This window comes from Leptosomus discolor, chromosome 8 (genome assembly GCF_034619465.1).
Source record: "Leptosomus discolor isolate bLepDis1 chromosome 8, bLepDis1.hap2, whole genome shotgun sequence".
Lineage (NCBI taxonomy): Eukaryota > Metazoa > Chordata > Aves > Leptosomiformes > Leptosomidae > Leptosomus > Leptosomus discolor.
Window position 1 is genome coordinate 205365 of NC_141398.1, and position 13425 is coordinate 218789.

Consider the following 13425-nt stretch of genomic DNA (forward strand, 5'->3'; position numbering starts at 1 on the left):
TCACGCAGCTGAAGCACGCGCGTGCAGTCACACGAGCCAGCCTTTAGCAGCGGCCAGGGATCAGGGTGTAGTAACTTCTCTCAGTCGTTGTCTGAAGTTTTCTTTACATGTTCCGAGGTTGTACTGAAGGGCGCAGTAGCAGGAGGCTAGCGACAGTTCAGGTGTGAGGGCTATGTGCAATTTAGAGGAATATATCTTATGCTTTCAGTGTTTATGAAGCTGGCTATGGAGAACCACCTGACATGAGTTCTGCTTATTCAGAGGCCAGCAGAGAAGATCAGCTATATTGGTTTCTGTGTCTGCTGTAGGTTTAACTGAGTTTCCTACATGGAAAAAAGGGGCGCTGTGTGAGGTCTTTACAATGGGTCAGCAGTTGACAAGGGAAACAAGGCAGGCGATTTGGCTCCCTAGGCACAAAGAGTGCAGAGGTGGACACAGACCAAAGGGACTGCAGGGGCTGGAAAGCTAAAAGTACCATGTTCCTAGAGGGCTATAAGAGTAGAGAATTATTCAGAGCTGTTGGAGTGATAGTAGGTTACAGCTGATGTTCAAAATAAAGTCAGTGCAGACTGGTGCTACACAGTGTTGAAAATTCTTTCATTTGTGAGAAGGATCCCGTATGATCAAGGAGAATTGCATTTGTGTAATGGGACTGGATCTTTCTTGCCCACACCATGCTTTATGCCATTCTGAACTAGGAATGCTTGTCTTTAGCTTCTAATAGAGGGCTGAAGATCTGAGTAAAGAGGCTGCATAATAATCTTGGAATGGAATGGATCTTGCAGGTGAGTGTGATGTCAAAATGCAAATATTCATTCATTTTTCAACAAAGTGATTGTAAATAACCTTATAGACTTGCCATCCTGCAGTGAATGAGTTACAAATGTACTTAATAGAGCCTGGTGGCATGAACGGTGCTGTAGGAAGCACCTTTGAAATACGTGATGTTCCTTTGCTCTCCCTTCTGGAGGCAGCAGAGGCTGCGCGGGGTTTGCCTGTACAAAGGGTAACACACTTTGCTTTTTCTCTTCTGAATACCTTCTTCAGCGTTATGGCAGTGGCAGAGTTCTCATTTCACATCACCCTTGTGAGCTGATAAAAGTTGAATGTGCATTGAGTTGTAATAAATAGAGCAGGCAGGGATGTGAATGGGATGATTTCAGAGACGGTGCCGTCGTGACGTTTTAGCATCAGGATAACACATTTCTGAATTCTGTAAGAAAATCTACATAAAACTTTCCTCTGAGAAAGGAAAATGCAGTTTCATCTTTGCATTAAAAACAACCCTAATGAAACAAACCGGCTCAGTACCTGTAAAAGGGTGTGAATTTAGGATGTTTCCCTTATAACTTGTTGGAGTTTTTTTCTGTACTGCTTCTTAATGTTAAGGCAGAATTCATTATATATTTTATTTCGGGCTGCTGTGAGGGGTCAGTATGTAGCATGTCTACCTTTCTTTCACCTCTATATGTATGGTCTATGTGCATCAGTGTGTACACGCCATCTGTTAGCCATTTCATCAGTCAGATGCGTTGTCAGCATAGAAATAGCTCTCTGTCTGCCTGCAGAGATCTTTTGAAATCTTGAGGTAAACTTAATAGTTGTTTTCTCTAGATAAGCATTTTTAGGGAAACATACAGGAAAAAAAGCCTCAACCAAGCTACTGCCACTCTTCACGTGCAGGTTCATGTTGTGGGTTCTCCAGCTGGATTCACCTGCCCCAGCCCGGTGGGGCCCTCAGCAGTCAAGGACAGCAGCTGCTTTTCAGAGATTTCAGACTTTCTTAACTAGGAGGCATTAATGAATTACCTAGAGATACAGTTCTGGCTGCCCTCAGTTTTTCTTTTGATTAGGATAGAAACTGGCAAGTAACTGGCCTATCAAAAACAGATGTATGTGTGGGAGAGGTTTAGAGATGCTGAGGGAGTAGAAGAGTTTACCTTTCCAAGGCAAAACCCCAACTTTTTGTTAAAGAGTCCATTCCCCAAACCGCTCTTTCTCTTAACAAATAGCATGATGCCTGACCTGCTCTTTTACCATACTAGCCTACTTGCTTTGTAGTGTCAGTACATGTAGATGTGTAGTTCTTCCTACCTGAAGAGAACAAATGTTTAATTGTGTCCTTTGCCATGAGAGTGTTCTAAGTCCTGACTTTATAAGACAATATAGAATGGTGATTTGTGTCAAAAGGCAGAGTCTCAGAGGAGCACAGACTTGACTCCCGCTAGCTCTCTGAGAGAGACAGAGGTGACCATATTCCCTTTCCTGATCTCCAAAACAAGGCTAATCAGCCATGACATGTCACCCTACAAACCAGGAGATGTCACTTTTTTGTATTTGCCTTTCTGACACAGGTCAGAAGCAACAGGGTAAGACATTAGCCTGGATTAGCACATGTTTGGGGGATGAAAGACATTAGCATGTGTTTGGGGGATGAAAGAATCCGCACTATGGGTCTGGATGGCAAGGCCGTAGTAAACACGCACATGGTTTCATGCAGGAACTAATGGCTTTGCTTTTTTACAATGCCCACGGAAAACAGCAGGTTTTTAATATTGTCTATCTAGGTGATTTATGTTTCCTGCTAGTTCACAAAGGACTCTGGTTAGCATGTGATTTATGGGTTGGAGCAAAATAACGGTCTGAAGCCTAGCTGAAGGTAGGCTTCCAACACATTAATAATACATTAGCTAATGTTTCTTTCTTGGCATTGCCTATGCAAATTTCTATTACCATAATAAAAAATACTGCTTATTTTAGATTGGAAAAAGCTTTAGGTGAGAATATGTTTTTTATCTGATGTCTTGATGAAATACTAACTGCCAGCTCCCTGATAAACTTCTAACCAGAGGTCTTCCTTTAGACTCAGCTGGTATTTGGTCAGGAAAGAAGAGGGAGAAAGAGCTTGCTTTGCTAAAAACTGAGAGGGAACTCTGTGCTCCTCTTTGGCAAGTGTTGTGAAGGTCCCTCCTTCAAACACCGCTAACTGTCACTGGAGAATCATTCGTGAATGTGAATTGTTCATGAACAGGGGACATGAAAAGTCCGATTTAAAATATATACTGCCAAAATGTTTTCATTTTTTCAAGCAAGCACAGGTGAAGATCATTTAACTTAAATTCATTTAAATGACAGAGGCAAATGGCAATACATGTTGTCTGTCCAAAATAGTATTAGATTTGATTGCACTTATGTCAGGTAGATTACAAATTATCTTCTCTGCTCGAAATAATTTGTGACTTGATTACCTGCCAAATCATTTCTCTTTCCAAATGATGATTTCACACTAACAGGTGTATCAGAAATAATCTTTCACGAAATATGTAAGGCGTTAGTTCATGGCAATGTTTTCTTCAGAAGGAATCATACTATACCTTTCCTGCTGCCTCCTCTTGGCTTTTGCATTGTACCTGTTGAGTTTCTGAGAGCGTTTGCCTTCCTGGCATTTCTGAAGAAAAACACGGTAAAGCATTTGGGGTGGCTGCGTCAGGGAATATTCCTTCATAAGTTGTGCCTTTCGGAGCAAACACGATGTATGAATGTGTTATGAACACAAGACTATTTTTGTGGAGAAGCAACAGGACAGTTGGGCTGTCTTCCTGCGATTCGGAGTGGCCTTGCTATGCATTTGTGCCACAAGCTGCCCACGGGACCCGTGTGCAAATGAGTATGTGATCATTCTGAGTGGTGTTATCCAAAGCAGCTGAAAATCAACACCAGACTGACCATCTTGTAAGCTCAGGCTGGCTAGTTTACACCCTGCAGAATGTAGAATGAAAATGTTTTTTATTTTACACATATTTTGCTTATCTCCTGTTGCATTTTTATTGCAATAAAATAAATAATAATAACACAATTCATACACGGATTTTAAAGAGAAAATGCAGGAGCAATAATAAATAATTGAGGAAAATCTTCTGAAAATTACTAATAGAGATATGATTATCTATACCATCAAAACCATTTCCATGCCTGTTATACTATAAAATAATATACTCAAGAATAAATGGCTGATTAGCTTTGGAAATATATCAGCTTCTTCAATTTCACTGGCAGGAAATTTTGCAAACAGTAGAGTTCTGACAACAAGACATGCACGTTAGGGAGGTGTCACAAGTTCTGTTGCATCATTACCTCTTACTGCAGAGCCTGAAAAATGAAAAAATGCCCAGGAATGCTCTATGTTCTGAAACTGCTGCTCCTTTCATACGATATATGGCACAATCTTAAAAAAAAAAAAAAAAAAAAAAAATTAAAAAATCATACCATTATATTTCTATCTCAATTTGAGGTCTCAGGCCCTGCAAGTCAATTTCTGTGTAGCTGAGAGGTGGTGAAAAGGGGGCAGGGACTGCATGTGAAACCAGGTCTACAAACTTACAAATCTTCCAGGGTTAATCTGAAAGGGAAATGTCTTTTTGTCAGTTAATTGAAAAGGATGATGTACCTTTCCGGCTGAAAATTGAAAGGAAATGTTCCTCTCCTTTTTGATCCTGCAAGAGCTTTCTGTACTTTAAACAATCGCTAGCCTCATTTTGAACAAAGCTTATGTTTAATATGTTGTAAGGTGTCTTGAAAGAATTCTCTTGCAGGCATATCCCAGTTTTCTCTCCAAAACCACAGAATATTCTGATTTGACATATCATTAAAGCAGAAATTAAGGAAGAAGTTGTATTTTGCCCAAAGTAGAAGTTCAAACTCATAATATCTTTTTGACATTTTATTGGAAATACCTAGGAAGCCACAGCTGTATATAGGCTAAGTATTTTCCTCTATTCCTTTTTAATGATCATATCTATTATAGATAACTGAATAATTATATAGAAGTTTTTTGCTTGGATAAAAATAATGCAGGGTCTTACTCCTATCAGGCGTTCCAAAATTCATATAATCAGGATTCGAGTTTAGAAAATAAAGGACAGGTAAACTTTCACCTGCTTCACCATAACTGAGTGTGGCAAAAAATTCAGAACCAATAAAATAATAAGGGTTATTCTGGGGAAAGAGAGTTTTCTTTTGTTTTTTTTGCTTTGATTTTTTGCTTTGTTTTTTTTTCGAATGGGATTCTATACCTGGTTCATGGTGGGCTAGCAAAAATACTTTCAGCGCAGTTAAAAATGTTTCAGAAATCTGAAACATCAAAATTTCTCTTTTATCTCCCATTTCCCCTATAAAGAATCACAGAATGGTTTGGGCGGGAAGGGACCTCAAAGACCACCCAGTCCCACCCCCTGCCCTGGGCAGGGACACCTCCCACCAGACCAGGTCGCTCCCAGCCCCATCCAGCCCGGCCTTGAGCCCTGCCAGGGAGGGGGCAGCCACAGCTCCTCTGGGCAGCCTGTGCCAGGGCCTCACCGCCCTCACAGGGGAGAATTTCTTCCCAAAATCTCATCTCAATTTCCCCCCTTTCAGTGTGAAACCGTCACCCCTCGCCCCATCACTGCCCTCCCTGATCCAGAGTCCCTCCCCACCTCTCCTGCAGCCCCCTGTCAGCGCTGGAAGCCGCTGTAAGGTCTCCCCGGAGCCTTCTCTTCCCCAGGCTGAACACCCCCAGCTCTCCCAGCCTGTCCTCACAGGGAGCTGCTCCAGCCCCTGAGCATCTTCGTGACCCTCCTCTGGACCCGCTCGAGCAGGGTTAATCTCCAGGTGTGAATTCACAAGAGTTTTACGGATTTGGAAGACTCGAAGCCCATCTGACGGGCCTCCCACCGTAGAAACACCCCGCGCCGCCCCTCCGCCCTCAGGGCCTCCGCACGCCGCCGCGGCCCCGGAGCCCGCCTCCAGCCACAGCACTGCCCGTCGCCGACCGGCAGCGGGCAGGGCTGTGGCTGGAGGCGGGCTCCGGGGCCGCGGCGCCGGGGGCGGTGTCCCCGCTGCGCCCCGCCCGCCGCCCCGCCCGCCTCCCCGGCCCTAGGCGCGGGCAGCCGCGGAGGAGCCGGCGGCTGGAGCGGAGCGGAGGGTCGGCTGAGCTCTGCCTGGATGCCAGAGGCGCCTCGGGCGCCGGCGGCCGGCGGCACCCGGGAGAGCCCGGGGGGAGGCGAGGGCGAGGAAGACGAAGACGGCGGCGCTGGCCATGGCCTCCAACTTTAACGATATAGTCAAGCAGGGCTACGTGAAAATCCGCAGCAGGAAGCTGGGGGTGAGTGAGCTCTGCCGGCGTGGGGGGCGGCGGGGCGCGGCGACCTGCTGCTACTGCTGCCGCTGCTCCCCTTCTCCGCGGGGGTCGGAGTGGGGGGGAGGGAGGGAGATGATGCGCTGCCGCTGCCCTCCAGGGAGAGCCGGCTTTTGCCCGCGCCCCCGCCGGGAAGGCGCCGCCGCGCCTCCCTGGTTCGCCTTCCAGGGTCGGTGTCCGCGGGAAGCTTCACCCCGTCCCTCCGCCCTCCCAGAGTCCCCCAGGCCGGGGCGGGCAGCCCTGCCTGCGCTGCCTCCGGCGGGGGCTCGGCGCGAGGCGGGGGCGGGGGGGAAGGCGCAGGGTCTGTAGAAACTTTGTGCGCAGATTCTCCCTCCTTCCCCGTTTTGGGAGAGGGATGCCTTCAGTCAGGGCAAGCTTGGGAAAGGGATGCCTTCAGTCAGGGCAAGCTCTGGCGGCTGATATCGGAGCAGCCCGCTGCTAAGCGAGGGGAGCCGGGGCTGGTGCCCGGGGGCTGGGGAGGGGGAGCCGCGGGGGGCAGGCGGGGCGGGAAGGGGGCGGCAGCCGCACGGACCCGGAGGCAGAGGCTGACGGCGATCGGAACCAGGGGCGGCCGCTTGGGCAAGGGCAGCGAGGCCGGAGAGAGCCCCGCGTTGTCAGCTTGGCCGTGGGCCCCGTTTTCTCGCGAGGGGTGCGGCGCGCCCCGGAGAGGCGGTGAGGTCGGAGCAGGGCGCGGGCAGGGGCAGGCGTTTCCTAAACTTCGGCCGGTCCCGGGACTCGCCGGTGTGGGCTTTCTCCGAGCCTTTGTGCTCGAGAAGGAGAGGGCTCGGGGGAGCCAGAGACCCCCAGGCCTCTGCCGGCCTGCACAGCGCGGGGTGTTGCCAGTAATCCCAAAAGACCAGGGTCCCTGGGGGCTGGGGACTAAACCTGGCTGGGGCTGGGAGGAGGGCTGGCGTTCTTCTTTGGGCTCACCCGTGGTTTTTTCTCTGGGTGTACAGAAAAGTGCAGGGTCCTCCCCTGCTCTCCCCTCCAGGAAGGTGGGCTGCCTCTCTCTGCTCCCCTCAAAACCTGGCAGAGCGGGGGCCATGCGAAGCCCGCCCTCCTCCAAGCCCTGCTCTGCGAGTTTATCACAATGCTAATATTTATTTCGTCGTCCTCCTGCTGCCTTCTCCCTTCCCCCAGATGCTGTGCTGTGCTTGCAGACACAGTGTGCAGGATGGTGGGAGACTAATCACAAGCTGACCTTTGGAGCAGTTCGCTGCCTTGGCAGGGCTGTTAATTCCAAAAGAGCACAGAAGAGTTTAGTCCGAATCAGTGATAGCACCAGCTCCAAATGTTGGAGAGATGAGATGATGTGAATCCAAAGAGAATGGATGCTCCCATTAATGATTTTGCAACCCCAGAGTCACTCCATGCATCAGTCAAGCATTAGCCTATCCGAAGAAGCAATTTCTAAGTCCTGGTTTGTTTCTGGCAGTCCTCTGCTTAGCCTTTGCTCATCAGTTTTCCCCCAGCTCAGCAGTGTTACTAGATGGGCCCAGCACAAGGCAGTGAGATGATGGTATCGCATCACCTTGATGTTGGTAGTTAGAAGCAGAGTTAATCTAATTGATTTGCAAATCTGTATTTAAAGGTATCTCAGAGTCCCTTAAGCGCAAAATCATGTGTATGAATATCCGTATAGATGCAAATACTTTTATAGACCTATGTGTATGGCATATATGCAACAAATGTAGAGTTCGTATTACAGTAATCTTGGATGGTACTTGCTGAATTGTGAAAATGAAATTATGAAGACACATATTTTGTTGCAGCATATCTTGAGTAGCTTGAATATTTTGTTTTGGAGACATTAATGATTTTTCCGGGGCATCGTATACTGCATTTTTTTGGAGTGGCTGTTATTTATGGTCAGAATGATTATCGTACTTCTATGCTAAGCAGAAGTGAAAACAGTTCATACAGTGTCTATGGAGGATTTTCTCCTACTGAAGAGGTGTGTGGGGGTGACAATTCAGACTACACAGCCTCAGGCAGGTGGTAGTATAAGCTTAAATATGACATATGGGGATGCACATCTGAATAAATCTATTAAGTACAATGTAAAGTGGATTATATTTTATAAAAACAGCATCAAAATTCAAATGAGTGTGATTGTTGAAAGGTATGAATATGTGTGTATATATCCATAGCTAATTGGGTTCTTGTGACTGACTTTCTAAATTACTGCAATTTTTATTCACCAAGCGTAACATTAAAGGTTTGTATTTTTTTCCCTTATGTCTAGCTCGAAGTCCAAACCTTAATGAATTACGCTAGTACTTCATTATGTAGGTGAATATGTCAGTTTTCAGGGATGTAAATGTCTGGTAACAAACAAATGTTTTTAATCTCAAAAAACTATTGATAGGAGGGAAGAGAGCTATGGGTTCTGGAAACTAAGGCTAAGATAATTTTGAAATATGTAAATAGGATTGTATCTCTTGCTGGTTTTGTTTAATTCTCATACATTGGAAGTTGTTGATGTTGTTGTTGTTTTTATTTTTTTTTTTTTTGGTCATAATAGTCCACATTCTTTGAATATTTCAGTGTCTCCTGAAAAGAAAATTGATTAGAGCTTGGAGACCTGAGGTGACTAATACCAATTTTAGTGCTGGACTTGGGCGATAGAACTAATTCTAACCTTTAGGCTGATAGCCAGCTCGTTACGGAAATTCTTCCAGTGCAGCTTTTATTCTGTCTTGTTTTGTGGCTGAAGGAGCCCTGGCTGGGAATCAAATGGAAGATACTTCAATATAAAGCAACCTATGAAGTTCCAGGTAAAACTGAGTGACATAATAGCGTAGAGCAAAATCAGACAGCATATTTCATTTTATAAAAAAACAACCACCATATTTGACTTGGGGAGAACTTTCTGGTGGAATTTAGTTTTTGAAGACTTTTGTTTTTGAAAACCCCAGTTATAAGTCTTCTTCAGATTGCTTGCTTTTATTGGTTTTTGTACTTTATAAAATAGAAATTTATGATTTTTTTTTTTATTATTTAAAAGGTGTAACATGTTTGCCCCTGACTTATTACGGCTATACCTACTCCCCACATATCTGCAAGTTGGATTTGTAGTATGCGCAAGTGCTGTCTCCAGTCGCGGAGGACAGGCAAATGTCTGTTCTGAACCGCCCCGTCAGGACTTGGAGCTATTTTGCCATCAATAAGTGATTCTGTTCAGAAAGGCCTCGTCTTTGACTTCAAATAACCCAAGTATTGATGGAAATACATGGCAAGAAGTACTTTGAAAATCTGCCCTTGCTTTTTATTGAGTGATGCCTGATCACCAAGAGTTTTTGCCCTCTTTTGACCATAGTCAACAAGTGCTTGTCTGCCATTGGATTTACATCTTAATGGAGTTCTGTGTCTTTTCTGACAGTCCAGTATTTTTGAGTAGACCTCACCGTTTTGCTATCTTTATGTTGTTCAAGTACCTTCTTTTGATGTAGGGTTGGATAGTCAGCCTGCCAAGATGAGGAGCTTTAGCAGCCTCTGTGGTGTGGTTGGAATACAATGTCTGCCTCCATTGGGAATATCGTGATTTCTGCCATGGAGGCATCAGGCTGCAGAGAGACATCCAGCCCGTTAGACCTCTTGGCCTATCTCCTTCTTTTGTTAAGTGTGAGCTGTATATGAAGCGTTTCTATGGTGTCTTGAAATTTTAAATCTATATTAAAGGCTACGTAGTAGACAGTCTCACATGTACACGTGACATCTTCGCCGAGATATCGCAAGTATCTTTGAAATGTGGAAACTGCAGTCACTGGGAATAACTGTAATTAAAACATCTTTTAAGAATCTGTTTCCCTGCAGAAAGGCCGAAATATGCCTTTCTTTTCAGTGCTCTGGCATTCCTGCGCCGTTTGATATTTTGCTTTTCTCTAATACTACATAAAGGAAATACCTCATTCTTGCAGCCATTACATTTGACCTGTGCGACCCTCCTTTGAAATAAATTTGATTGTAATGTGGTGTGCTGTTCAGATCAGAATAGGTCATTTGTGTAGCGTGGAACAGGACTGTGCTGCCTTTGTTCTTTTGGAATCTTTCATGCTTGTGTCACATTAAAATTCATATGACACAATTTTGTACTGCGCTGGCTGTGCTCATAGGCTGAAACTTTCTTGTAGCAGATTGGAATCCCTTTGTTGCCTCCTAGTAAACTAAGCTGCAAGGATTTCATGCCTTGTTGCAGTGCTGTTTCTTAGAAGAAAAACAAGTTGATGTCACATTAGGAACTCTAATTAAAAATGAGCATTGTGTCACTTCGATAGTCTTGTTTTGACCCATGTCAACCTTCGAAGTCATAATCTTTTTGTTTGTTTGGTTTTGTCATCTTTTTTGGCATGCCTTGGCCACAGAACAAAAGCATCCTATCTAATGGAAATTTTCACTCAGTTGGTGAATAAACACTGATTTTTATGTGTTTACACATGTGGAGTAGAATTATTTCCTGAGTGGTTCAGCTTATACTCTAATACTGCTATCCAAAGGGAAAATTGTACCTGCCTGTCAGTCTTGATTGAGTGATAAATAACAGCTTGCTCTTAGTCACCAAATGAAAAGTTTTACTGTATAAACCCCCCTATTTTTAACCATACTTTTAGATCATTATGGGTACCTTTTCTGGAAACGAACATAGTGTTTCTCCTTCTGCTGTTAACTCTGTCTTCAATCAATCAGCAGTAACAATGCCATGAGTACGAACCTCTGATTGCAGATTGGTTCCTCTTGACATAGTGCAGTATGTGTCTCAATCCTAGCATTTAATTGGTGTTGTGTATATATTGAGGGTGAAGAAAGCGAAGGGATCTGCAAAATGTCCTGTGTTTGAGGTTACGCTGATTGATGGCAGCGGCTTTGCAAGTGGGTCATGATGAATACAGAGGGCAGAGGAAAGGTTCTTCTGTTTTTCTGAGTTGCCACAGCGTATTTGAAGAAACAAACAAACAAATGAAAAAGCCCAAGCAAATAGTGCAGCCTGGAATGTGTGTCCTTTCCGTAGGTTATTTTGTATTATTATCAATGAGAAATCTGCTCAACCTGTTTGAAAGCACTGAGATTGCCATTTATAACTGCGTCCTGATGGATAACCTAAACCACGAATTACGTTGCAGAGCATGAAAATAATTCAAATGAAACTACAAAAACTTAATTCCTGTTTGTAATGATTTGATTTTAGTTTCTATAAAGCTCCAAACTGACAGGATTTAGATGCCAGATTCCTGCCATGTAAAAGAGTTCCTTTTTCGTGCTAGTTCAAGACAACCCAAGATATGGAATTAAAAGGATTTCACTGTAATCCGTTAAAGAAGCTAGTCACATTTACTACTTAATACTGAAAAGCAGAATTTGAAATACCAGTAATTACTGCTTTCAATACTTCTTGCTACAGTTACATGAATGGATTTGAAGAATTAAATGGAAAATATATGGATTTCTAATTTGGTCATTATGGAAAGAACAATCATTTTTGGCTTTTGACTGGTTCTTATTGATTAAGCATATTGTGCAGGAAATGGGAAGAAATACATTGCGGCCATTGTAAACAAGGGCAAAAAGTCCAACAATTTTTCATGCTAGTGTTTGTTTAAAGAAAGTTGTGAGTTGGGCTTGTGGTAAGCATTTCAGAGCTGCCCTGTTTCACAGTTGCTTTTCTTGATATGCTTTTCCACCTCTTGCTTCTCAAGAGGTCTGACAGCCAAAGGTCTGATAATTCGGTGGTGGATGGCACTTATTTAAAGGGACAGTTGGTTTCTCTTTTGCAGAGAGCATATCACATCCATGTTATCAATGGGTTATAGATGCTTCTATTTTTACTCTTGTGTGTAATACCATTAGCCTCAGTGAGATTACACCTTAGCTGTATGAAGATTACACAAGTGTTTCTAGACTTGATCTCCTTCAGTTGTGTATTGTGAGATGGTAAAATTTTACTGAGAGTTTGTTTGTATCTCCTGTAAGGTGATGGCTTTCTGGTTTTTCGTTTAGGGGTCTGCTGTTTTTGTCTTACAATGGACACTAAAGACCGGGTGAAAAGACCCTGAAGTCAATTTAAAGGAGCCCATTAATTTTGGTGGCTTTGGTCCAGAGTCCAGGCAGGAACATTAGCTGCACGCATAGAACATGAATTTCCTTGTTATAAAATGCCCTTCGAATCCTACTCAAAGGAGTTGTCCTTTCTCAAATTGGTAATTGTGGAAGGAACATTCTCTATGAATCCTTGAAATACACAAGGAATTATTCATGTCATGCCAGTAGTGAGTTTTCTTCCTAGCTTTTTAGAAATAATCTGTCTTCGAATCATTCATTCAGATTTTTGCAAGCAGTGCAAAATGCTTTATAGCAGTTGCCTGGCAACAACATATTCAGGCAACAGCATATGTGAATCGGTTGTTAGTTATACATTTATATATAGGACTATGTATAGAGAATACATTTCAGATAGGTACTAATGAGAAATTTCCAAAAAAGCATGCTATGAAAGGCTCTTTTTTCTTTTTTTTTTTTTTTTTTTTTTTTTTTTTTTTTTTTTTTTTTGGATGTAGACCCAACACCTTTTATCTATATTACCCAGGGAAGTTTATTGTTTGTTTTCAGCTGTATGAAAGATCTGCTGGTTGAACAGCTTTTCACAGATGTCATGATGTAGTTAATATACTTGTGTGCAGTCATAGCAAGTGATGGAAAATATTCTCTTTGTTGAATTATGTATCCCTCACTTTTCTTTAAATGAACCAAAATGTGTGTATTTTACTGTATACTGTAGCCTTTCAGAGCTGATCTATTTAAAACAGTAATTGCAAATGTTGTGCTGCATTTAGCATTTTTAGTCTCTTCAATTTGCAGTGCAGCTCTAGGATTCAAAAAGGTATTGGTGTTATTAGTATAATAAATCACAGTTTAGTTGATTTTTTTTTTCTTTGATAAAATACATAGATCAGCTCTAAATACTGTGAAATTTCTTTAATGAAGTCAACAAAGATAAAGAAGGAAACCTTTTAATCTTGTAGAGAAAGTTTGTATACGGTAGGACAAAATTGCAGACTGGTAAGAAGAGTTGAGGGAGAGTAGAGTTTGCAGTAACTGTATCTCGAAGCTTTTGTCACATAAACACTTTCTTTCTGTTAATATTTTTGTACTCTTCAGAATTCATACCCACATGTCATGCCTGAGAAGAAAATTTGTGTGATTGTTTAGCACAGCTAGTAAACCACTGTAGCTGAAAACCTGGTACAAGTTGAGGGATT

The 13425-nt window shown here is 43.3% G+C and overlaps 1 protein-coding gene across 1 annotated transcript in view; it reads left to right on the forward strand.

Annotated features, from left to right (window-relative positions):
- Positions 1-6073: 6073 nt before the first annotated feature.
- The window catches only part of DOK6 (docking protein 6), a 243584-nt gene continuing 236232 nt past the window's right edge, over positions 6074-13425 (forward strand). The window contains exon 1 of the mRNA XM_086469280.1: positions 6074-6139. Within this exon, the coding sequence (XP_086325406.1) occupies positions 6074-6139 (66 nt within the window). The remainder of the gene's footprint in view (positions 6140-13425) is intronic.